Source organism: Mesitornis unicolor, unplaced genomic scaffold (assembly GCF_000695765.1).
Source record: "Mesitornis unicolor isolate BGI_N332 unplaced genomic scaffold, ASM69576v1 scaffold5953, whole genome shotgun sequence".
Classification (NCBI taxonomy): Eukaryota; Metazoa; Chordata; class Aves; order Mesitornithiformes; family Mesitornithidae; genus Mesitornis; species Mesitornis unicolor.
Window position 1 is genome coordinate 1,380 of NW_010172471.1, and position 23,749 is coordinate 25,128.

Consider the following 23,749-nt stretch of genomic DNA (forward strand, 5'->3'; position numbering starts at 1 on the left):
CGGCTGGGCCCGGCGACTACCGGCCGCTCCTTCATCCTTCTCCCTTCTGCGTTCATAGGTGGCGATGGCGACGGGGCAGGTGCTGTTTCACAGATTCTTCTACTCGAAGTCCTTCGTCAAGCACAGCTTCGAGGTGAGCGCGGCACGGCCTGGCAGGGAAGCGGGGAGGGGGAACGACGATGAGAGGGGAGGAGGAGTGCGCCAGGGCCCGTCCTGGGTGACCGGTGCCTGTGGCCAGCCACCCTTCTGCGTTCATAGGTGGCGATGGCGACGGGGCAGGTGCTGTTTCACAGATTCTTCTACTCGAAGTCCTTCGTCAAGCACAGCTTCGAGGTGAGCGCGGCACGGCCTGGCAGGGAAGCGGGGAGGGGGAACGACGATGAGAGGGGAGGAGGAGTGCGCCAGGGCCCGTCCTGGGTGACCGGTGCCTGTGGCCAGCCACACGCCACACAGGCTGCTCTCTTCGAGCCTTTAGGCCACGGGGTTTGTTGTTTGTTTTTTTTTAAGTTGTGTAATTCTAGAGTTTAAAAGAAATAGCTTTCTCATGGAAACGGGGATTTCTTTCAGATTGTTGCTATGGCCTGCATCAACCTCGCATCCAAAATTGAAGAGGCGCCTCGTCGTATAAGGGACGTGATCAATGTGTTTCATCATCTGCGTCAGTTAAGAGCTAAAAGGTAAGATTAGCTTCGTTATGAGCATAAACATCTGTTGTCACTAATGTACACTGCAGTTTTCAATTCACAGTATTCTTCCAGGCTAAGTTCAACGACCTAAAATTGAGAAGGGAGCGCTCATTGGCTGCTTTGTAGGCAGTGCAGTTCAATGCTGACTTCTTCTACTGTTAACTTTTGATAACTTGGTAGACCCGTTTTCACTATTTACATAGGTATAAGTCATGAGTATTGGTTCTAGTTTTAGGTTCATGGTTGTAGTTTTAGGTCTGTTGCTGATTGAGTTTTGATGTCTTGTAGTTCTTAGGAAGGTAGTCTTAGGTATATGTAGCTAATTAGTGGGTTGCTGTAGATTTTCTAGGCTTTTAACCATGTTCAGTAGTCTTAATGGCTTTCTCTCGTTAGTATATACCTGGCCAAATGTGGTTACAGTGCCTATAGAGCATCAGTTAACAAGTGAAGGCTGAACTGTTCTTAGTGATGATAGTGTTGCCTTTAAGAAAAAAAAATTAGAAAATAACTGAAAAAAAGGTATGGTTTGGCCTACAGTGTCTGCAGCTTTAATGACACCGCTTCAACAAGGAATGTGTAATTGAGTCTTGGAAGAAGCTGAAGGCGTCTTTAATTGTGAGACACTTTGTTTCTCATGGTACTGTGTGCTTGTGTCAGTGAGGTTGGAGTGTAAACTCACCTGAGCTGTGTGCAGGTCTGGACAATTGTCTGCCTGAGTTGTAGCGCTGCTCTCAGTTGTGAGTGCCTAATACCACTTTGTCGTGTGTAAAGCAATGTTTGTGTGTAGAAGAAATTGACTTGAGTGGAAGGAAGGAGGAATGGTTGAAGGGAAGGAGTTTTCTAAGTTGCTGTTAAAAGCAAAATGTCTTTAGATCTGACGTGTAGCAGTATTTATAGTCTGTGAGACTGCAGATGTCAGCTGTGATGAAGTGGCTTTGGTTTTAGTGGCCAGTTGCTTAAAGTGTAAGGTAACCCATAGTTATAAAAGGATTTTGTTTTCACCTAGATTCTTGAAGTCACTCTTTGATTTCTCTGCTCTGTTACACGAGGTTACAGCAGGAGTTTAAACTCAAGTGTTGTGTAACCTTTTCAGAGAAGTGGAGTAGAAATCTCTAGGAAAAACAGCTGTTTCTTGGTGTGCTTGTCTTGGTTAGGCTTCCAGTGCATCTAAAACTTCCACTTTATGGCCTTGTGCTGGTGTTTTCCTAGTTAATTCTAGGTGAAAGAATGATTTGGTGTTACACTTCAGAAGTTAGCTTGGTTTGGTTTGGTATGGTTTGTTTTTTTAAAGCTGTCATCGCTGATTGCCCACAGAGAGTTTGGTGAATTTATGCAGCATGTGAATTTGGTGGTATTGTATATTACCACAGTTATGATGAGGAAGTCTTGTTTGTTGGAATTACTGAAGCTGGTTCAGTGATTCTTAATGTTTTGACCTCGATTCAGACAGTGAAGGTTCATTAACCATATGCAATGCTTTTCTTTGCAATGAGAATATAAAATAGCTGTTTCTTTGTGCAGTGCAAAGAATCAGAGGAACTGAACTTAACCTGTGAACTTAAATCTTTCCAGCTAGCCTGTTCCAAGTCAGAATGTCACTGTTGCATGTTACATGCTGTCTAAAATGCATCATGTCAAAGGAAATCACGCACTCCTACCCGTTATTTTCTGCAGAAATGGATGTTGCTGCTCTGAGATTCTCAGTGAATCTGCATGAAACTAACTTTAAAAATGCTGAAGTCTGACATTCAGGCTTACCTTTTCTATCTTTTTTAAACAAGCGGGATGTAAACTTTTTCTGTACTTTTACAAGATTACAGTTACATAATCTGTATATGTTATTAACTTCAACTCTTTTTTCCCTTGCAACCGACTATACAGCGACCAGCTACATTTACCAAAGCCTGGGTGATGTGGAGTGGTACATAAAGATGAAGCTGTCGTCATGGCAACAGTGAATGAAGTATCGAAAATCCCCAAGGACAAGCCAGTGCTCTGAGAATAGGTCACTGGAACCGGGGGACTATCAGGTTGGCCGCTGGTGAACCATTTGGAAGAACTCCTGTATCTTGTTATAAGCTTTTTTCTTTGCTGTCCAGGTTTTTAGTATATTAGCTTAACCTTTTTTTTTATTTTTTATCTGAAGCTAACACTTAGGCCGTAGTTAGTTTCTCACACACAACCCAGAACTGAAACAATCGTTTAGGCTGTACTTTCTTTTTGCCTCTAGTCGAGTATTTCTGTTATCTGAAGCTCTTAACCTGCATATGAAGTTTGAGTAGTTTGAGTGGGTTGGCTTGCTTGCTTTCTTTAACAGTTTTGGGTTCTTAGTTCCACTTCTGGTTCTGTATAATTGCAGCTTGAATTCGTAGTAAAACATGCCTTCACAAGGGTACGGGAGTCTTGAATTTGTAAAGCTGTTTATATAAATCGCTGTGTAAGTAGTCCCTCATATGTACCTGTTTGCAGAACTGGGAATTGAATTGGAATTTTCTTTTGTAAGACCTGTAGTCAACCGAGTTACTGCTAGGGGGGATTTCTAATACTGAGAAGTAAGAAAAAGTTAAAGTGTGTTTTGGACAAGCATATTTTTCTTTTGGATCTTTCACGAGCATATGTCATGTAGTAATGCATGTAAAAATGTTTGTGTGCATGGAGAAAAGCTCGTATTATGAAAATACTGCTTTTTAAAAAATTGTGTGCCAAAAATCTGTGTTTGAGCAAAGTGCAATTGTTGTTTAACATGTAGAATGTAGCTTGAAGTTGATTTTATTTATCTTAAATGTGCCTGAAAGCTGCAGAAAGTCTTAATGTGACTCCTGTCCTTATGTAATTGCACAAATGTGGGTTTGAGATGCTCAGGTTCCTCACTGCTGCAGCAAACAGGTTCATGCAGTCGTGTTGGAAGTGGCCTGCATTAATGATACACACTGCTTAGCGTCCTTCAAACTTCTGTAAATCTGCAGTGCTTGTATTTACAGTGTGGGAGACAAATACAGAACTCGCATTCTTCTCTTGTATTGACTGGCATAAGAGAGATCTGGTCTTTGTAATGAGATGGGGATGTTATGCTGTACTTGTCAGAAGTACTCCTTGCAATGTGAACGAAGCTACACGCAGGGCACTCTTCCTCCAAAGCATTAAACATTCCAAAGACATCAGATTTTAATACTGCATCAAATGAAGCTGTAGCTGTGTCAAGAATCTAGGTTTTGTTTGTCAGAGGGATTTTAAAAAAGGATATTTGTAATTTTTTTATTGTTCTAAACATGTTACAGTGTGTAATAATCTTCTGGGTTGTTATGCAATCTCTAAATCCAAATGAAGTTTTGCGACTTAAGTGTTGGATTAAGTTACTTAGAATGGGCACTGTGTGCTCTCTGTTCTTAAGTCTAAAGTCTTGCCTGGGGCTCTAGTGCTGAGCTGTAAGAACAGATCCAAAATAAGAATTTGTAATACTGCTTGGCTATGTAGGGCTTTAAGCTTATGTTTTATATGTAAGCTTATACATTATTTTTCTCTAGTGTGTGTTATGTGGACCTAAAACGATTACTTCTTGGACTGAGGACTACATGCAGCAACTGCAGTAGCAGAGTTCCTGTTTTTTCTTAGTAGGAAAGTTAAGTTTTCCAAAGGGAAAAAAGGAAGTTTCCAACTTCTAAATAGTTATGCATACCAACGCTTCAGGGTTTATGACAGAGTACAAAATTGATAAATCTTAGTACAACGGTGAACCTGACTTTTGCCAGTAATAAGATGCAGTGAAGTCTTGTGCTCATTTTTATTTTTCTGTAAGTGGATAAAAGACTGCATTTTTCTTTCTGGAAATACTGTCTGCATAAACTGATGTTTTCAATGGCTTCCTTAGATCTGTAGATCTCTAGAATTTTTGTCTTGTGACCGAAGTAACGTGGAACAACAGAGTAAAGCACATTTCCGAGTGTCGTGGATTTAAGTTTCCTGTCAATCACTCTGCTGTTGAACATGTGCAACCCAAGTATGAACTCTTTGTGCTGATCTTATGGCCCTGTAGAAGGGCAGTGAAAACTTAAAATGCAGCACAGCTCACAGTCTTTCCTGTTGCACTTCAAGCTACCTTACTATGTTTTCATAATACTGACTTTCTTGGATAGTTTTCTGAGAAAGCAAAGACACGTGGAAGGTAGTAATCCTGGCAGATTGTTGGGTGATCCCATGCAGTCATGTTGTCCTGCTGTTGATTTTTCTGTTTTTTAGACTGGAAGTCATAGCTGCCCCAACCAGTTCACCTCTGATGATGTGTTCTCCTAACGAGATAAGCTGAGCCTGGACACCTAAACTTGCTCTGAATGATGTCTTGCAGATCCTGTTAATGCCACTGATCTCTAGATAAGATTGTGTAAAGCAGCATTGGAGGAAATGTTATTAGAAAACACAGTAGAAGTAGCTGAAATAAATTTAAAGTCAATCAGTTTCACCAATTTGAAGAATTTCAGCTTGGCTCTCCAAGTCTCACGCTCCAGAGTTTTGTGTTCAGACAGCCTTTGTAGTGCTGGAGTGTTTGGATAAAGTTACAGCTCTCCACTGAAGTAGTTACCTTAAAAAAGCTTTAGAAGTTTTTCAGTTAACTTACGGAAAAAAAAACAAACCCTAAACCCAAAACCAACCAACTAAACAACATATTCTGGCTGACTGACTAGCTGAAATCACAGACTTTATTATAGACTCGCCCTGCTGAGTGAGAGAAATTCTTTAAGTAGTTACTTTTATTTAACATGGCATTTTTTTAGGAACCAGAAGCTTTAAGGCTCGCACTTGAATTGTGGGTGCTTCCTGACACTAAGAACTGCAGTTCATTTCAGACCTCCCGGGAGCTGCTTTTCAGCCCCTTGGGAAGATGAGGGGAAAAGCACGATGCTTTTCTTAGAGAAGTGGATGGCTGTTTGTATCCTTTGCCTAGTGGTAATTAGCATCCTTCCTGGTGACTGGACAAGTCTTAGCATAAATTGTAGAGGATTGAAGTTGGGAAGCCCTTCAGGTAGCTGTGTAATTAAACTGACCCTTTCTACCTAGGTTTTTCAGTGTCTTTTCTGCTCTGTGACCTATCAGGGAAGTGATCCACTTGTGGAAGTTGCATGAAATCCTAAAAGACAAGTTAGTTGTGAAAATTTTGTCTGATAAAACAGAAGCTGTACTTTGAAGCCACTTTGCGTTACTTTTTTTTCTTTTGAAGGTAATGTAAAATAAATTTGTCACTGGTTCTTGGGGTCTGCTAGGTTTATCATGTAAACAGACTGTGGTTTATTAGAGTGTAACTAGTTAAAAAAAGCCATTCTTCTGCATTGGAAAACACATGGAATATACGAGGCATATTACAAACAGGGAAAAAGCCAGTCTCATTAAGAGGAAGTGGATTAAAATACATGATGTGAAATGTTGAAAGGTCAAGTCTAAGCACAAACAAATTACAAAATGGAGCGTGATGCCTGTGCATAAAGCATATGGCAAGTTATTTTAGTTTAAAAAATGCTTTGGAGAGTTCACGTGTTGGATATGGAAGGAATTAGGATGTGATAGTACTAGACTTAGGAATCTTTCTTTGTGCAATGAGCTGCTGTTTTGCAAAAGCACGTAGCAGAAGTGACATATATCCACTGCTCAGCAGTTGCAGGGTTCAGGATCACAGGCAGATCTGTCACTGTTTCAGACGTTAAATTCTTTGCTCTAGGAGGCTTTCTGTGTATCACAGTACCAGGACTGTTTTGCTCTCTGAAGATTTTGAATAATTTTGTCTTCCAGTGCATAGGAAACCAGCTTATAAAACTCAAGCTTGCTACTTCAGTATCAGTTAAAAAAAACCCTGGTTTAGCTTGCTTTTGTTTGAAGTCCTACTACCGAAGGTGGTTGTATCACACGCCTTTCCTCACCTCTATCATGAAGTGTAAAGGTAGAGATCTTCATTGTAAAGTTGACTCTCATCCAACAGCTGGACCAGCTTAGTTTGCATACACAGTAGCAAAACATTTTATTTTTATTTTTTTTTTTCATCTTAGCCATCTAATCTGTAGCTAGACAAAACCAGGACCTAAACTAGTTTAGGGAAACTTGGACAGCACAAGATTAATGCTTAAACTTGCTTGCAGGAGTTAAAAACCGGTTTCTGTTGCCATTAGTTGGTTGGAAGGGAAAACAGAGTTGCCGTTCTTTTTGGATATGCAAAATACTTTTGATTTTATTTCTTGCAAACTATAGGACTCCAAGCGCCCTGATACTTGATCAGAACTACATAAACACCAAAAATCAAGTAATCAAAGCAGAAAGGAGGGTGCTGAAGGAGTTGGGATTTTGTGTTCATGTCAAGCATCCACATAAGGTGAGTTATGAAAAATAATAAAACTGTAAATATTCTACTTTGATGGCATCATTGTGAACTGTGGTACAAGAAACACAGGTGTAAAAATGACCTGATTTCTTCTCTTTATTCCTTAGTAGTTACGAGGAATGCATTTGCCAAAGTGCTTGGGCAAATAGTCATATTGATTTTGGTAAAAATTGCTTCCTTGGGGAAATGTTAAAAGCGACTGGTTTTGAAAATGGTAGGAAAGTAGTAAAGAGTTGTCTGCAGATGATTGGATGATGTGAGCTTGCAGTGTATGCTTCGAAAAAAGGAGAGACCATTGTTTTGGAATACTGTTTGATTATTTATAGTTACTTCCTTACTGTTGCTTTGTATGCTAAAACTGAGTCTTTTCCCTTTATTCCTCAGATCATTGTTATGTATTTGCAAGTCTTAGAATGTGAACGTAATCAAACGCTGGTACAGACAGCCTGGTAAGTTGTTGTTTTCCATTCTTTTCCTAGCCAGGAAAATAGTAGCAGAAATAACAAGCCTGGCAATCCGTATGCAAAGCAGTGAGATGTAAGTTATTACACAAATACATGCTTTGAAAGTATTTGAGTGCTTGTTTCTGCTTACTATTTTCATGGCTTGATTCCAGCATGGTAAAGGAGAACTCAATTTAACTTTGTTCTTTTTTCTACTCTTTAATTAAAGGGTAGTCCATGATGGTAAGTCATAGAGCTCTACCCTCTGCACCTCAGCCCATGACCTGGGGATGGCCGGTTTGGCTGCCCTTCTCTCCAGCCAACCCAGTGCAAGCTCTCATCCGAGATTCACTGAAGTGGTCCATATCCATCGGGCAGCATCTCCTAGTTCTGTCTGGGTGTCAAAGGATTTGTATATGTGCTTTTAGAAGTAACTTAAAAATGTTTTGAAAATGTATTTATTGCCTAGCTACTGTGTACTGTAGTGTATTTAAAGGACATGTGGGGTAGACTTTCTGCCAACATTTATTCACTTGATTTTAGCATTTGGCTAAACTTGAGTTTAAAAAAAAATAAAATGACAGTGCATGCGGCATGTTCACTTAGAAACCATATTGGGTATGGTTTTCTATTATATTTACTGCTGTTTGTTTCTTTCCTGTAGCTCAGTAACTTAGAAATCGATGGAGGTCTCTGCTGTTTAAATGTCTTTCTTGGCACGTAGAGAGCAGTAGCTTAGGGAAGTGGGAGACCCGTTACTAACTTGCAGGTCTTTTTCCAACACTTTGTGAGCAAATTGGATGCTTCTGCACACACAGGATTTAAATGCAATGTTTTGTTAACTTTATAGGTTGCATCTAGCCTCTGGAAATGGTAGGTTAAACATATACCATGCTTTCATGCTTGCATTTGAATTTTAAGCATATTGATTGTTAAACACAAGAACATTGGTGTTTCAAGCTGGACAGTATTTAAAAGTACTTGTTGGATTAACTCAATGGACACTTCACAGTATAAACTTAACATGCCTACCTGGGAAGTAGCCTTTACGCACTCTTGGGGTTTCAAAACAATGGCAACCGTGCAAGGTTTGTTACAGAAGTAACAAATGTAAATATCAAATACAATAATTCGAAAGAAAGCAAGTGTTTAATATACTAACAGAAAAAATAATAAAGTCAATTGAGTCTCCAGTATTGTTATCCTCTAAATTAAAAGATGTAAACTGGAGAGTCAACCTTTCATAATTTTTTGTTGTTTTAGGAATTACATGAATGACAGCCTTCGAACAAACGTGTTTGTTCGCTTTCAGCCAGAGACGATAGCGTGTGCTTGCATTTATCTTGCTGCTAGAGCTCTGCAGGTGAGCATTCCTCTGTCTTTAGCGTTGCCTTTTATTACTAGTAATTTGGTTTCAAGAAAATTAATGAAAGTATTTAAAACAAAAGCCTGGTCTGTAATCTGTGGTGTTAAGCTTTTGGTTGTTTTTATTTTCAGATTCCACTGCCTACCCGTCCTCACTGGTTCTCGCTCTTTGGCACCACAGAAGAGGAGATTCAGGAGATCTGCTTAACAACTCTTAAGATCTATACTAGAAAGAAGGTAATTTGGAGATGCTTGGTTTTCCTTTTGAGCGTTCAGGTCAGCTTTGAGCTGTCTCATGGTTGTGTAAGTGTGTTTGGGAATGCCTGCATACAAGTCTGCTCATTGGAAAGGCTCCATGGCTTGGCTGCTCCTCTAAGGTGAGGAGTGTGAGAACAAATTAGGGAGGTTAGTCACGTAACTGGACAGATGTTTAAAAGATAACTGAGTATTTTTCAGAAATTAGATCAAAATATGAATTGCATTAGTTCAGCTTACCACTGTGTCACTTTAACAGCCCAACTATGAATTCCTGGATAAGGAAGTAGAAAAGAGGAAAATGGCACTACAGGAAGCTAAACTGAAGGCAAAAGGCTTAAATCCGGATGGAACTCCAGCCCTCTCAACACTGGGTGGCTTTTCTCCTGCATCCAAACCATGTAAGTTGCTCTTCTGAACAGAAACTTGCATAAATACTATTTGATAAATCTACTAAATCTGTGTCCCAAGGTGTTAAAGTAGGTTTGCTTCTTGAGCTGTTTGACAGTTGAGGCTTTCTTACAGAACTAAGCAGCAAGACAAATCTTTCCTTTTTAAAACACAAATTTTGAAAGCAGCTTCACTACCTTGAAACAGCAGATTAGAGGGAAATGGGATGCTTTACTCCATACCCCCACAGATAGGAGTGATATATTAATATGCACCAGTAAGATAATTATGTAATGAAAACATCTAGACCCAGGAGTTTGCTGTACAATACTGTGCTGTGAAGAGCGGCTCTGGATTTAATGTGTTGGAGGGGTGTTGCAGCAGTAGCCTTCATGGTTCCTGTTGCAGCAGGTTTCTCTGAAATACCAGGGATCTCAGCTTTCTCTGCCTTTTTTTAATGTACTTGTCAGCTGTTGAAGTGCAGTGAAGGAATACAGCTTGTGGTCAGGAAATGGAGAAGGGAAGGTCAAGAGCTGTCTTGGCATTGAAGTGAATGAATGGTTGTAATGCAGATCTTGAACCGCCCAATAAATCTGAGCTCTAATGGTACAAAGAACAGACAGCTTTGTCTTGGTGCATTTACCTCTTAATTCTGCTCTTCATCTGTAAACTACCAACAAAACTTAAAGGTTATCATGAGCACTGCTTCAGCTGTGCTAGGTAAAGTAGAAGGCACGGGCCCTTGTTTCTTATATGGCCTTTTCAGGAGCTTAAGAAAGCAGTATTTATAGCAGTAATTTTTCCTTAAGAACATCACGTCTGGGTTTCCAGAGGTCTTTGAGCTGGCAAGTGCCAATTTCACTAAACCGTGAAAGCTTTTTGTTATTTCAGTGAAGCAGGAGCCTAGGTTTAGAGGTGTTTGAGTGAAAGCAGGACCTGCAGTGGGGCTTTGGAGACTTCTTAGGAGCTGACAAATGGGGAAAGCTTTTGACAGAGTTCTTTCTATGTTTTTACATTAAAACTGAACTCTGTTGAGTGAGGAAGGTGTGGTCATAAAGCAGCACCTCTGCCTTACTGTTGGCAGGCCAGGTAGAAATGCATCCTTCTTGCACATCCTTGCACAGCAGCCCTGCCCTAAAAAGGTGAATCCATCTCTGGGCTATATCAGTAGATACATAAATATAGTAGGTATATCAGACTTTAGTTAGATTGACTTGTAGGCAAATTTTTTTGTTATTCATTATATTTGTACCACTAATATAAAAATGCATTTGATGATTTTGCTGTTCAGTTAATTCTTTCTATAGTATTGGAAGTTATTTGTCAAGGTAACAATTTATCAATTTGTGGGCCATAAGGGCAGCTTTTATTCTGTAGCACTTGGGCCCTGGGGAATGAAATCTCAGATGAGCCTGGCTGCTTGGCATGAAGGTCACGGTGTTCTTCTCTGCGCTCCTGCTGGCACTTGGCTTAAAGCTGCTGTGCATCACTCCACTGCTCTGTTCTAGGAGTGAGCTATAAATGGAAAGATGCAGTGAAATAGAAGCTACTGAGTTCATATTGACTTTCTGTGCAAATACTGGTAAAGGTGTATAAAGGGTGCAGTATGTTGATTACAAAAGTCTTTGAATAAAATACCTCATTTTGAATTGAAATTTAATTTTTAGGTTCCCCGAGAGAAGTGAAAACTGAAGAGAAGAGTCCAGTATCACTGAATACCAAAACTGTTAAAAAAGAGCCAGAAGACAGGCAGCAAGCTTTAAAGAGCCCTTACAATGGGTAGGTAAAAATCTCTTCTTGATGAAGAGAAGACTTTGGTAAAAACGAACCCTAACCCTAACTTTGGTAAAAACGATTTCTTCAACTGAAGTACAGTGAGCTACTTTTGAGCTATTTCATGGAGGTAACAAATACCTCAGAAGTGTGACCCTATTTTTTTCCCCCCTGAAGCATGAGAAAAGAAAGCAAGAGGAGTCGAAGCAGCAGAAGTGTGAGTCGATCTAGATCAAGATCAAAGTCGAGGTCTCGATCCCACACTCCTAGACGGCAGTAAGTACTGGATTGGTGATTGGTTGGTGGGAGGTTGTGGGGAAGGGGCGGAGGTTTTTTGGGGATTGGTTTTTTCCATCGTAATTGGCTCTAGGATATTTCAAGTAGTTTGTAGGTGCTGTACAGGCAGCTTCCTTTGTAGCTTTCTGCCAAATGCACAGGAGGACGCATCTCCTGTCTGCTGCATGACGTGCTGCTGGGCTCTGCAGTAGTCTGGGGAAGAGGGGGAGCTGTGTGGAATGATGCAGTGGTAGCTGCTAGCATTAGATAAATATTTTTTTAAAGAATTCTCAGACTGACATCTAAGTTGGAAACTGCCAACTTGATCAGTGAAGTCTTCCCCTAAGTGTTGCTGACTGTCAGATCATTGAAGGAAAAAAAAAAAGCAGTAACCAGTTTGCAGTCTGGCATTGAGGGGAAGATTCTCGACAAAGTCAAACAGTGATGGGAGGCACTGCATTCTGGGTTTGGTTTGGGTGGTTTGTTTTCAAAGGAACTCAACTCAAAAACATGTTCTGGGATGACCACTATTAATCAGTAATCCCTGTGTGAGAACTAGTCTCTGACTTTTTCCAGTAACTTGGATACCCCTAAGCATTGATTTATTTTCTCACTTTTCTTCCGCACGGAAGCCATGTTTTAACTTGTCACACTTTTCTGTGAGCTACAATAACAGACGCAGCCTGTCCGGAACGTACAGCTCACGGTCAAGGAGCCGCTCTCGCAGCCACAGCGGCAGCCCTCGCCGACACCACAACCATGGCTCACCACACCTGAAGGCCAAGCACGGCCGGGAGGAGCTGAAGAGCGTGAACAGGCACGGCCACAAGAGGAAAAGATCCCGTTCCCGTTCGCAGAGCAAATCCAGGGAGCACTCGGATGCTGCCAAGAAGCACCGGCATGAGCGAGGACACCACAGGGACAGGCGTGAGAGGTCCCGCTCCTTCGAGAGGTCTCACAAGGGCAAACACCATGGCAGCAGCCGCTCAGGACATAGCAGGCACCGCCGCTAGGGTTTGCCCCCGTGCCATGTTCTAGTTGAACCTGTATATAGTTCGATAAACTGATTAATTTAAAACTTGATGCCTAATTTTTTAAAACATAGGAATTTTTTCTTTTGAGAAAGGAGCTGTTACCAACTTTTGCACATCAATACCGTAGCAGTATCGAGCTGATGGAAAACAATGGTCAGGTTAAGTTATATGTATTAGAGCTGTGTATTGTTTATTGATATGAGAACTGGAGAATGGATTTCTGTAAAAAGGCAAAATGTACCTTATTTTTATACAAGTCAATTCCAGACACTTATATTTAAGTATAGTTATTTGTTTAAACTATGGTGGATACTTTCTTACACTGGTTTTAGTCTGCATGTGTTAAAAGATTTTTACAAGAAATAAAATACAAAGGTTTGTTTTATTTACTTCCTGTTGAAGTTCATATGTATTGAAACTAAACTTAATTTTCTTAAAGACCATCACTTTGACCGTTGCGGATTAATGGCGTGTTTGGGATATTGATGCGCTTCTGTTGCGTGGAAGGCTGTGGGTGGAGGTGCAGGTAAAGGGGAGATGAAATGGGGGCGGGGGAATTTGATTCTTTCAGGTGCTGCTCAGGTGCCTTGTCCTTTCAAGCTGCGGATTTGAACCTGGGGTCCCTTGGGATGTGAAGGCTGCTAATGCAGCGTGATGAGATCTTTGCTCTCCTGAGGTGCTGCTCACAATTCAGCTGAAGACCTCAAAAATGAAAAGAAAAGATGTGGTTGAGCAAAGGCTTCGCTGGAACTGGTGTGTTTTCATAAGCTGGTACCCGGCATCCTGCCGTCCTGATCAGCATCTGTTCTCTAGAAACAAAATGTGTGTTGCTCTGAAAAGAGGGAAAAGGTAAGTGTCTTCCTCTGCTTCTTGGTGACCTGTGTGGTGGTTGATGTTTTTTAATCTGTAGTAACTGCATTTCATGTGCTTGTTGCTTTCAGGAAAAATTATTTGTTGCTATGGAAATTAAGGTGGTTTTTTTCCCAGATGAAAGTTTAGATAGTCCAGGGAAGTGACAGAAGCCCAGGTTTGCAGGAGCACAACTGGCCCAAGTTCCATTGTGCATTGAAGCAAACCACGGTGAGGGCTCAGCCTCTGATCATCACCTATTGCCCTTCTGTGCCTCCAGAGCCCCTTGCTCCAGAGCTGAGAGCGCAGTCGGCTTCCACACAAGGCCGGAGCCTCTGGTGATGCTGCACACCCACACCATCTGTGGCAGCTGGCTTGTGCAGTCAGCTTGCTGTCAGCCAGCAACAAGTTGGGTGTTTGATCCTCCTTGTGAGGAAACACAGGTGTCTTCAGCCAGCTGTGTGGGTGGTGGCCTCAACCATGCCATGTCCTTGCCATTGATAGGCCATAAAATAAATGGGTTTGGTTACAGAAACAAAAGCAGTGGGTCCTTCTGGAAGCCCAAGTAGGCCAAGTCAGTTCTGTACAGAACAGATGTGATCTGAGAGTCCCCTCAGAGGTGGTGATGGTCCCTGGAGAGCAGGGGGAGCACCCTGGGTAGCAGCTGAGGAGCTGGGTGATGTGCCAGGAGGTGCTGTGACCAGCTGAGGACCTGGTGGCATCCCAGGAGCAGGTTGGTATCTGCTGAGCCACACGCCAGTGCTTGGTCCAGTGCAGCAGCCATCTCTAGCGGGAATTGTCAGCCAAAGCCTGTTTTTAGGGAGGTGCTGTATTATTTTTACAACAAGAGCTCGTATGTCTCTCCCAAGACTTTGAGGTGTCATATAAGGACACATAAAGATGTGTTCATTAAACACTAAATACAAAAAAGTTAATCATTTGAGAGCATTGTTTGACCTTTAAGCATCCATATTGTCTTCCAGGAGTCACCTGAGACTACGCTGACAGAACTCAGCAGGTGAGAAGTATTCTTCTTTCATGCTTATTTTTAATTTCTTCAATGTGCCCGAGTCACTTAGGAAACCTCTTATCAGCTGTAACTGATCTCTGGAGGATGTGGTGGCTTGGCTGACCTGGTGCTGACATCTGACCATGCCCAAGGCAGGGGTGCCTCTGCCTTCGCTGTAGCCACACTGAGTGGTGGAAGAAGCAGACAGAAGTGTTTGAGAAACGAGCAGGATTTATAAACGTATTTGAGAAATGAGGTATTTTGAGTGCCTTGCACAGATCTGGCTGAATCCTGTGGCCATCACAGCAGGCAGGGAGGTTGCTGGGAAATAGGGAGTACTCCTGTAACTCAAACTGTTGTGGCTGTGCTTAGCTTTCAGCTTTGTTACAGACGTCAGAAGGATGGATGTGGACCCAAAGCTTTGGATGGGCTCGGGAAGGAGAAAAATTGTGAACCACCTGAAAATATTCTTGATGGAAATTGGGCCAACAAGTGGCTGTAGCCACCTCCAAACCCCCCAGGTCAGTGGCAGCGGGTGCAGCAGAGCATGCCTTGAGTGCTGCTGTTAAGAAGCAGCAAGAAGGGTCCCTTTTCCAGGAAAATTTCCTGGCAGGAACCATAACCAGGGAAAATGTTTTTGAAATCCATATTTTTACACCAGCCCCACGTTGTTCACCCCCCTCCTTGTTCTTCTCGCCCTCTGAAGCACAGGCTCATTGCTTGCAGGCTCTTTGGGGCAGGGACCCAATGCGCTGTGTCCACCCTGTGCTCCCCTGGCTGCGGTGGGGCTCAGGTGCTGGCCATTACCCACCACTTCGGAAAAACCACTTCTGTAATGGTAACAGGTTTCCATTCTCACTGACCTGAAAAAATACGTCCTTGTATTCCAATGGAATGGGAAAAAAAAAATTTTAAAATTGCCATTTTTTGTCCTAGGAAAGCAAATCTTTCTTTGCAGGTTTGCTGGAGGGCACTGGGGGTTCATGAGCACCTCTGCAGCCCCCCGAAGCAGCCCCGTGCACCCAGCTGGGCCCCAACCTGCAGCTCTGGCTGCATTTCTGGGTTTGCTCTGTAGGTGGAAGCATTGCAGAGCGGATACGAGCGGATACACGCGTGCATGGGTGCTGCTGAATGCACCCAAAAGGAGCAGGAGAAAAGGGGTGGCTGGAGTGGCTGAGCCCTGGGGGTGGCAGAGGCAGATCCATTGGGATCACTATGAGCCCCTTTCTCTGAAGGGTGGGCGTCAACTGCCAGCTGTGTGGGATAACCCTACTATAGGCCAGGGTAAAATCAGGGTAAAAGCAGCTGAGGGCAGCTCTGCGACGGCTTGGGTGGACCTAAAGGGGGGAGATTTACCCCAGGAAGACCAATTGCACCCACAGTCACTCAGTGAAAATGGGGTGTACGTGCTGCAGGCTCAGGATGTGAGAAAACCTCCACCTGCTTCATTAGCTAATGAACATCGATTTAATTGCGCTGGTGAGCATCTCTCAGATAAATAGGGATTTAAAGTGGATTGAAGCAGGAGGTGTTGGATTTGAGCTGTGCTGGTTTAAAAGCCCTCCCTCCTGCCTGGTTTTCCCACTGTGCTCCTGACACCCCAGGTGCTCTTATTTTGGGGTACCTTTTTGGGAAGTCCTGGAAAAGGTCATTTCAGCCACCCTTCAAAGAGCAGAGCGGTCTGTGTGTGGCTGTGCTTACCGTGCTCCTCCTGTTCAACACTAATCAGTTAATTATCATTGTTGTCGTTTGTAATCGCACCACAAACATCGCTGCTTCATTTGGCATCCTCCAAAATCACATCGTGAGCAGTGATCCCCGGGGCTGACAGAGTGGCTGCAGTCAGAATTAGTTACTGTACAAACACAGGGACAGCGATACAATGAGGGGCTGTGGGTGAGACTCAATATATGGGAACCAAATTTCAGAGGAAAAGGGTGACTGTTTAAACTGAGGTGGGTCCCAGCATTGTGCTCAGCTCTCCTGTGCTGTGGGTACAGCTGGGGTTATAGCTCCATGGCTTATGGACACAATTTCTGCTCACCTTGGCCAAAATTTTGCCCCCTGGATGCCCAGGTGAGATTGGGAGTGCAGAGGAGGGATAAGGGCCTGAGCTAATGGCAATGGGGCATGGAGAGCGATGGCAGAGCACACGGAGTGAGTTCCTTTGCTGAGTGCTTGTGAAAGCAAAGTACATCTGCAGGAGAGCGGGGGCAATGACGTTGGGTAGGAAAAATAAAAATCATATCTAACTGCATTTTGAGTCTTTTCCCCCAAAGCTGAAATTGTTCGGTAAGTGCTGTGGCTCGGAGGGAGCTGAAAAGCCCAAGTGTGTTCGTATGGAAGGAGGAGAGGGCGTGGAGATGCCAACCTGTGCATCCTCAAATGGCTCCGTAAGCGAGTGTTGATCACAGGAATTATATTTATTTTGTATTTATTTATTTGTCCACCAACTATTGCACAGCTGCTGTGTAAATATCATAAGGGCTGGACCAGGGCAGAGCCATTGGACTGGTGCTGCTGTTCCCTTCTGAGAGCTGCAATATCCAAGTGAAAAACAAACCTGTAAAGAAGAATTAAGTTCTCCTGTCTCCTGGGCACTTTTGTGGTTTTACAAATCCCGTTGCTAAAGGGTTTCTCAGCTGAGGCAGACATCTGTGTCCAAACAAGAGAATGGATCCAGGGAGGGCCTGGTCAGTCCAGGAGCACATCCCTGTGCTGGTGAGGAGCCAAGGGAGAGAATCAATAGCAAAAATCATCCTAAACCAAGGGAATCCACTTCAGGGCTTGCACAGATTCAGATACATCTGTTCAATGAAGCAGTGCAGCTTTCTGAAATAGAATAATCAAATCGTTGGGGTTGGAAGAGATCAGATCATCCAGTCCAATGTCAACCCAACCCCACCATGGCCACTAAACCACATCCCCAAGTGCCACATCTACATGTTTTTGAACCCCTCCAGGGATGGCGACTCCACTACTGCCCTGGGCAGCCCCTTCCAGTGTTTGACCACTCTTTCAGTGAAAAAATTTTCCCTCATATCCAATCTAACCCTCCCCGGCACAACTTGAGGCCAAATCCCTATGTGATGCAGGCGCCTCAGGTTTGTACTGATTTAACCAGGAATTGGGTACCCAAATGCTCTTCAGAGTGAGTCTCGGGTCCCATTTTAAAGTGATTTAGAGGCTGAGAAGCACAATATCTCTGAAAAATAAAACCCCAAACTCTTAAGCATCTTGCTCCAATTGGTGATGTTTCAAAATTTACTCCCTCCACTGAGAAGGCAGTGGGTCTGATGCCCCCCATGAGGAGCAAACCAAGGTGGGGAGAGGACCAGAGCCCCACAGGTGCCCTTTTCCAGAGGATAAACCCACGCTCTGGGGGCAAGGAGCATCTTCTGCTTTCCCTTCTCACATCCCTGGGCAAGCCCAGCCCCACACGCACTCAGTATTTCATATTTTCATCTGCAAGTTTATAACCGAGCAGGACACCAAGGGATTACAGCACGGTGGTTTGGTGTCAGGGAAGCTGCCAGCAGCAAACAGAGATGTTATCTCCAAGACATGGGTCTTGTTTGAGGGCAACTCTGGCTGTGTTCATTGACACAGTATGGCTCGAGACTGGTTTTGTATTTGATGAAAACTCCCGGGTTCCCCTGGCAATGGTGAAGCCACTGATGGACACCAGAGCTGAACCAGGGCTGACCCCGAGTCCTCGCCAACCGCGGGCATAGGCAATGCTGGCAATGAGGATTTTCCAGCCTTTATATTGAAGGTTTTCATCTAAAACCAGGTTGCGGGCCTCAAGCACCTCCTGAGCTCAACAATTTTGGGGTCCATCAGGATGATGTGAGGGGGTGGAAAAGCCCTAGCACGCCCCCAACCCTGCCTCCTCTCATTAAACTCACTTTTGTCCAGCCCTCAGTCTGAAAAATTCACAGATAATTGATGAAAATTGCAGCAAATGAGATCCCTGCGCACGATGTCCCAGAGGCCGCCTGGTCCTGGCAGTGACAGATGAGTGAAGAAATCACTGGGTGTCCTCACCAGGACAAAGCTTCTCGGCCTGGAAATCCTGCACCGTTCCAGGATGGAAGAGGATGGAGATGAATGGTGACAGCGCAGGCAGAGCGGGACCAGGTGGGTGGGTCAGCCCTGCTTCTACCAAAAGAGTTAAAAAAATGTAGAATGAAGGAGTAGTAAGGACACCCAGCAAGGATACCATGCTGCCTATCACAGGAGAATTGGGTGAAAAGGAAAATTATTTCATTATAATTATATTTAATCACACATAACATAGCATAGCATAACATAACTTATATAACATAACATATAACATATATAACAACATCATAACATAACATCATAGCATTAGATATTCATACTGAATATATCATTATATGATATTATTAATATATCAATATGTTATATATTATAGCTATTATTTTATATAAGATTATATTATGCAATATATAATATGTAGTGTATATGATTATATTGTGTTATTGTATAATATGATAGTATAATATCCTGAAACTTTTATGTATAAATATGCTAAGAACAGTGCCCATATTCATGCGAGCTTGGATGGAATAAATGATGCCCCTCGCAGCCGACGTCGAATAAAGAACCTGCTTCTTAATGCTACGTTGGTGTTTATTCCCTATTTCGGTCACAGTAGCAGTAAGGCTGTTGTAACAAGTTAATAAGAAATAAGGTAGTAATGAGAGTGTCATATTTAATTAGATATGCATGAGTATGACAGATAAAAAGCTATTCCCAGCCCTGGAAGCAGCCATTGCAGAGCTGAACTGAAGCACAGCAGTACACAGGAGCTGCCGTGGCTCTTTGCTGTTCTTACTGATAAAACAGAGACTTGGGTTCCAATATCTCCAATCTGGCACTTTTCACAAGAATGAACAAAACAGACTGGGCACAAAGGACGTGGCGTATTGAAAAGAGTTTATTGTATAATGCATTTTATGCCGTCGGTGTTGTGGTTGATAAGGGAGTTACTTGCTGAGTTAATGCGCTGTGCACCTATCCTGGATTACTGCTAAGTCCATTTGATCTGCTATATTCCCCTTATCAGATAATTCCCCACTGAATCGAGTATATTTGCTGTCAAATCCTAGCTTTAAGGTAATGAATCAAAGTTGATTACAGTTAAATGTATCCTGATTACATCAAATGGTTTGATGGGCGGTGTAATTTTTTGATAGCTGTATTATTTATAAGGTAAAGGGGACTCACTTTCCCCAGGCAACACAAAGCTGAGCTGCATGAGGTGATTTGCTCTCAGCTACTCTGGGCATCGCTACCACATTTACATTTTCTGTGCTACTCTGCTTAATGCTGCAGGAACCAAACCCATTTCTGAGAAAAGGCGTGTGGAAACAGGAGTTACTCTAGAACTACATTGCTGAAGCTTGTGTGCACAAATTTGGATAAAGAACCAACGTTACACTTCCTGATGCTTCATCAAATTTGCAGCCCTGGTCCAAGCAGTCTTAGCATAGGAAAGTTTGAAACACAGGTGTCTCTGTGACAGGTAGGTTGTTGCAACCAAAATGCCCAGAGGTTAATTTCGGTGTGGACCTAGATAGCAGTAGCAGCCTCAAGTGGAGCTGCAAGGTGCAGTGAACAACTTGTGCAAGGCAGAGCACAAAGAGGTTTTCTGAGCTCTCTCTGATACAACTTCCTTTACAAGATCTTGTAAACTAAGGAGTTGTTCGGGTGCAGCAATCTTCCAAGGACGTAGTTAAAGGAAGGAATACAAAGTCAAGTACCATGACTGAGGCTATCAAGTTCTCTTCTCCCAGGAGTGGTAATAACTACCGTTTTCAACCTTTTTTAGTGCTCTATGTTTTTAAAATTATTATTAAACAAATACAGGTAACAGGCAGGATTCTCAAAGCTTCTTTAAGAAACTCAGTGCTCAGTTGTCATTTGCAAGGAGCAGACTTCCATCCGCAATCTGCTCTTTGTAAGATTGTTTTTTTGGCAGCCCGAGATTGAACAACGAATTATGCAGAAAATACACTAGGCACCTAAGAATCTTTAATCCTCTCATTTTATACCATTGACCAAGGATTATAGTGACTGATTAATGATGTTAAATGCTAAGGCATTAGCATACTATGAACAAGATTCTGGGTATGACTTGAAGTTTTTATGACAATGTTTGTCCACTGACATGATTTGTTAGGAAGGGTGAAAACCACTTTGCTCAGTGCTTGCATTTGGCTTCTATTTCTGTCTCACTTCCCATAGCAAAAATACCCTGTTTGAAATGGATTTTCTGAAATCTAACTTCAGAGTTACTGTTTGTCCCCACAGTAAGAACACTATTTTACTGTTCATCACGAAGTATATTTGCCAAAGAGGAATTACTAGAGTGACATTGCTCTGAAATGCTCAGATGTTTTCTTCACAAAGTTCTTGTTGGGTAGAAGCTTATTAGTTCTGAATTGAATTAGTTTCATTTTATAGCTAGAACATCGTGAGTGCATGTTAATCGGGCTGTAGCAAATGAGCCATGAATTTCTGTGAATGTGTTAAAATAAAAATGTATTCAAGAAATAAAATGCCTTATGTCCCTCATAATGCCTGCAATTCCCTAATATTGTGTCATTGTTTCAGCCAAATTTTACAAAATTACTATTGATAATGTTGGTGATAAAAGGCAGCTTCTTTCAGTACCATTTTCCAAGCACCTGGGTTGGCAGTTTATTTGAGACTAAATTACACAGTTTTTATTCCCATCACTTACACACTTTCCTGATTAAAAATTAAATTCATCTGATGATTAGTGCCTAGTTTAATTCAATTGCTTCTGGTGTTTGGACTACAATATTAAATTGATCTCACCTAGAAACCACAGCAGACGTGAAGCTGAAATTAGCAACAGCTCATGGAAAAGACAGAGACAGATGAGTTTCTTAAGAAAAAGAGGGGTTGTAAAGAAGAACTAATAGGACCAGTCTGCAAAATAGAGTGAACATCTTGTCATGTGCCTTGTCATCTCACCAATGTGAAATATTTCAGTTTTCTTCTCTGGGATATTTGTTGTAACTGGAATGAGGAGAAAAGCACCGTCAAGTCTCTGGCTCCTACCTGTTCACTTGAGGAGACTTAGGACGGGGATGGAATAGGCAGTGGAATCAAGAAGAGCTTGGTCAGTGGTATTTTTAGGATGTTTTTAAACCTGTATCTTTCTGGTTGCTTTAAATCTCCCAAGAGTATATCTACACACAGCAGAGGGCTAGCTGAGCTCCCTTTAAACAGGGGGATTTTGTTAAAGTGAATGGTGCAACTTTTTTTGTTGTGTCATTGTATGACTTTTATAATGTATTGTGGAATGTAAGCAACTTCAAAGAGGTTGTTACTGTACACTTCTTTGTTACCGAAATATCAGATCAAGAACTTTCTAAGACCGATTTGTAGGAGTTAGAAAGCAAGACATTCTTTGCCATTCTTTCCCAGCAAACACGAATCATTTCATAAAGCAAATGTTCAAAATATAGCGGTTGGCAGTAGCTTATATGTGCCTTACACATACATAGTCATGACATAAAATCTTACACATGTATTACATTTCCAGTAAAAAGTTTACATATGCACTATATTTCCAGTAACTAATTAAAATATCTACAAACTAATTGTGCATGCTCGATTAGCATGAGGAATGGTCTTCCAGTGACCTGAGGAACAGTCACTTAGGCTGTGTCTTCACGGAGTCTTCTTATCTTTCAGCTTCCTGTGCTCTTGTTTTCACAAAGCCTGATTCCTCAAGTTGGTCTGAGCAGGGTGATTCATTAACCTCTTTTCTATGCCTCCATCTCGCAAGGCAGAGTCAGCAAAGTGGGCCTCAGACAGACTAAAATCCTGTTATCCTTATGCAGCTTCTTCCTAGCTAAAGTTAGTCCATATACATGCATAAGAATATGTCTTATATTATCCAGTCTATCAGGTTACAGATGGAGCCCTGCTTCCCAGGAGATGGCTGAACACCTGCCTGTGATGGGAAGTAGTGAATGAATTCCTTGTTTTGCTTGCTCATATATGTGGCTTTTACTTTACCTATTAAAGGTCTTTATCTCAAGCCATGAGGTTTCTCACTCTCACCATTCTGATTGTCTCCCATCTGACCATGAGCAAGCAGCTGTGTGGTGCTTGGTTGCTAGCTGGGGTTAAACCACAACAGCAGCCACGGTTATAGCCAAAGAACACTTCAGAATGATCAGCTCTTGTGGTTTTTTAAAGAGAGCATAGGAATTTTGAAGGCTGGGAGGAGAGTTTAGGTGTCCTCTAAGAATTGCTGTTGTATTTTTGCCTCTGACACTCAATGACCACCACAAAGTATGCAGCAGCAAGAACCAAAGCTGCTAGATTCAGCAAGAGTCCTGTATTGTATTGTGAAAAATTTGCTATTAACATTGCATAGGCAGTGATTAATAAAATATCACACAATTAAATATTTCATGTTATCAATTGCAGCTGATTAGCAAGCTCATGAATAATGTGGAAAAATATGGTAGGTCTAACAGTCTTCAGTATTATATGTGATACTGGAAGGGCAAAGCTATTACTTTAGTAAGTCATAGCTGATTTGGTGCAAACCGCACATTATTTAACAAGTTTATGTTTTTAACCATACCAATCATAAGTAATTGTAATATCCCCGCTTGTCAGTAAAGTTTTAATTTATTTAGTTTAGAATTTAACTGATGTGCAGAAAGTTTAATTTTTCAGTAGATGTATTCCTGAATTATTTCTTTGGATTAATTTTCATTAAATAATTCTCAAATAGACCTGGAGGGAATTTGTCTGCAGGAAGACAGCATTTCTTACATATGGAAAGATTTTATCCATATATTCTGGGTTCAGAAGAAGCCTATCTTTACAAAGTATTTATGTAACAATTACATAGTAAAAATGGTCTTAGAAAGTTATTGATCCGATATTTCAGTAACACCATATGTTATTTGGTGATCATTCTTTAAATAGCAATATATACTGTCCTCTCCTCTTCTTTTCCCTTGTCTGTTTGTCCTAAAATGTTATCCTGTCTTCTTTGTTGTGGAAGTTCCCAGCTTTTCTGAGAAAGGCACTGGTAAAAAAGGTCTTTCTAGAAATTATTGTTCTGTTGACACTGCTGCGAAAGCACAGGGCACAGCAGCAGCCTGGGAATCAGAAAGGTGGAGGAAAGCATCTTCAATGCAATTCAAGGTAACTCAGCTGAGATCTTGCCCTTCCTGCTACCATGCAGTATCTGTAGGGGTGAGAAATACTGACATAGGGAAAGA

At 42.0% G+C, this 23,749-nt stretch overlaps 1 protein-coding gene across 1 annotated transcript; it reads left to right on the plus strand.

Moving 5' to 3' along the window:
- The first annotated feature begins 264 nt into the window (after positions 1-264).
- Positions 265-12,602, plus strand: CCNL1 (cyclin L1). The gene is made up of 10 exons (XM_010180384.1): positions 265-333; positions 568-677; positions 6,918-7,038; positions 7,432-7,496; positions 8,754-8,853; positions 8,988-9,092; positions 9,370-9,511; positions 11,168-11,279; positions 11,451-11,549; positions 12,214-12,602. The coding sequence occupies exons 1-10, from the start codon at positions 265-267 to the stop codon at positions 12,560-12,562; spliced, it is 1,272 nt and encodes a 423-aa protein (XP_010178686.1). The 3' UTR covers positions 12,563-12,602.
- The last annotated feature ends 11,147 nt before the right edge of the window (positions 12,603-23,749 follow it).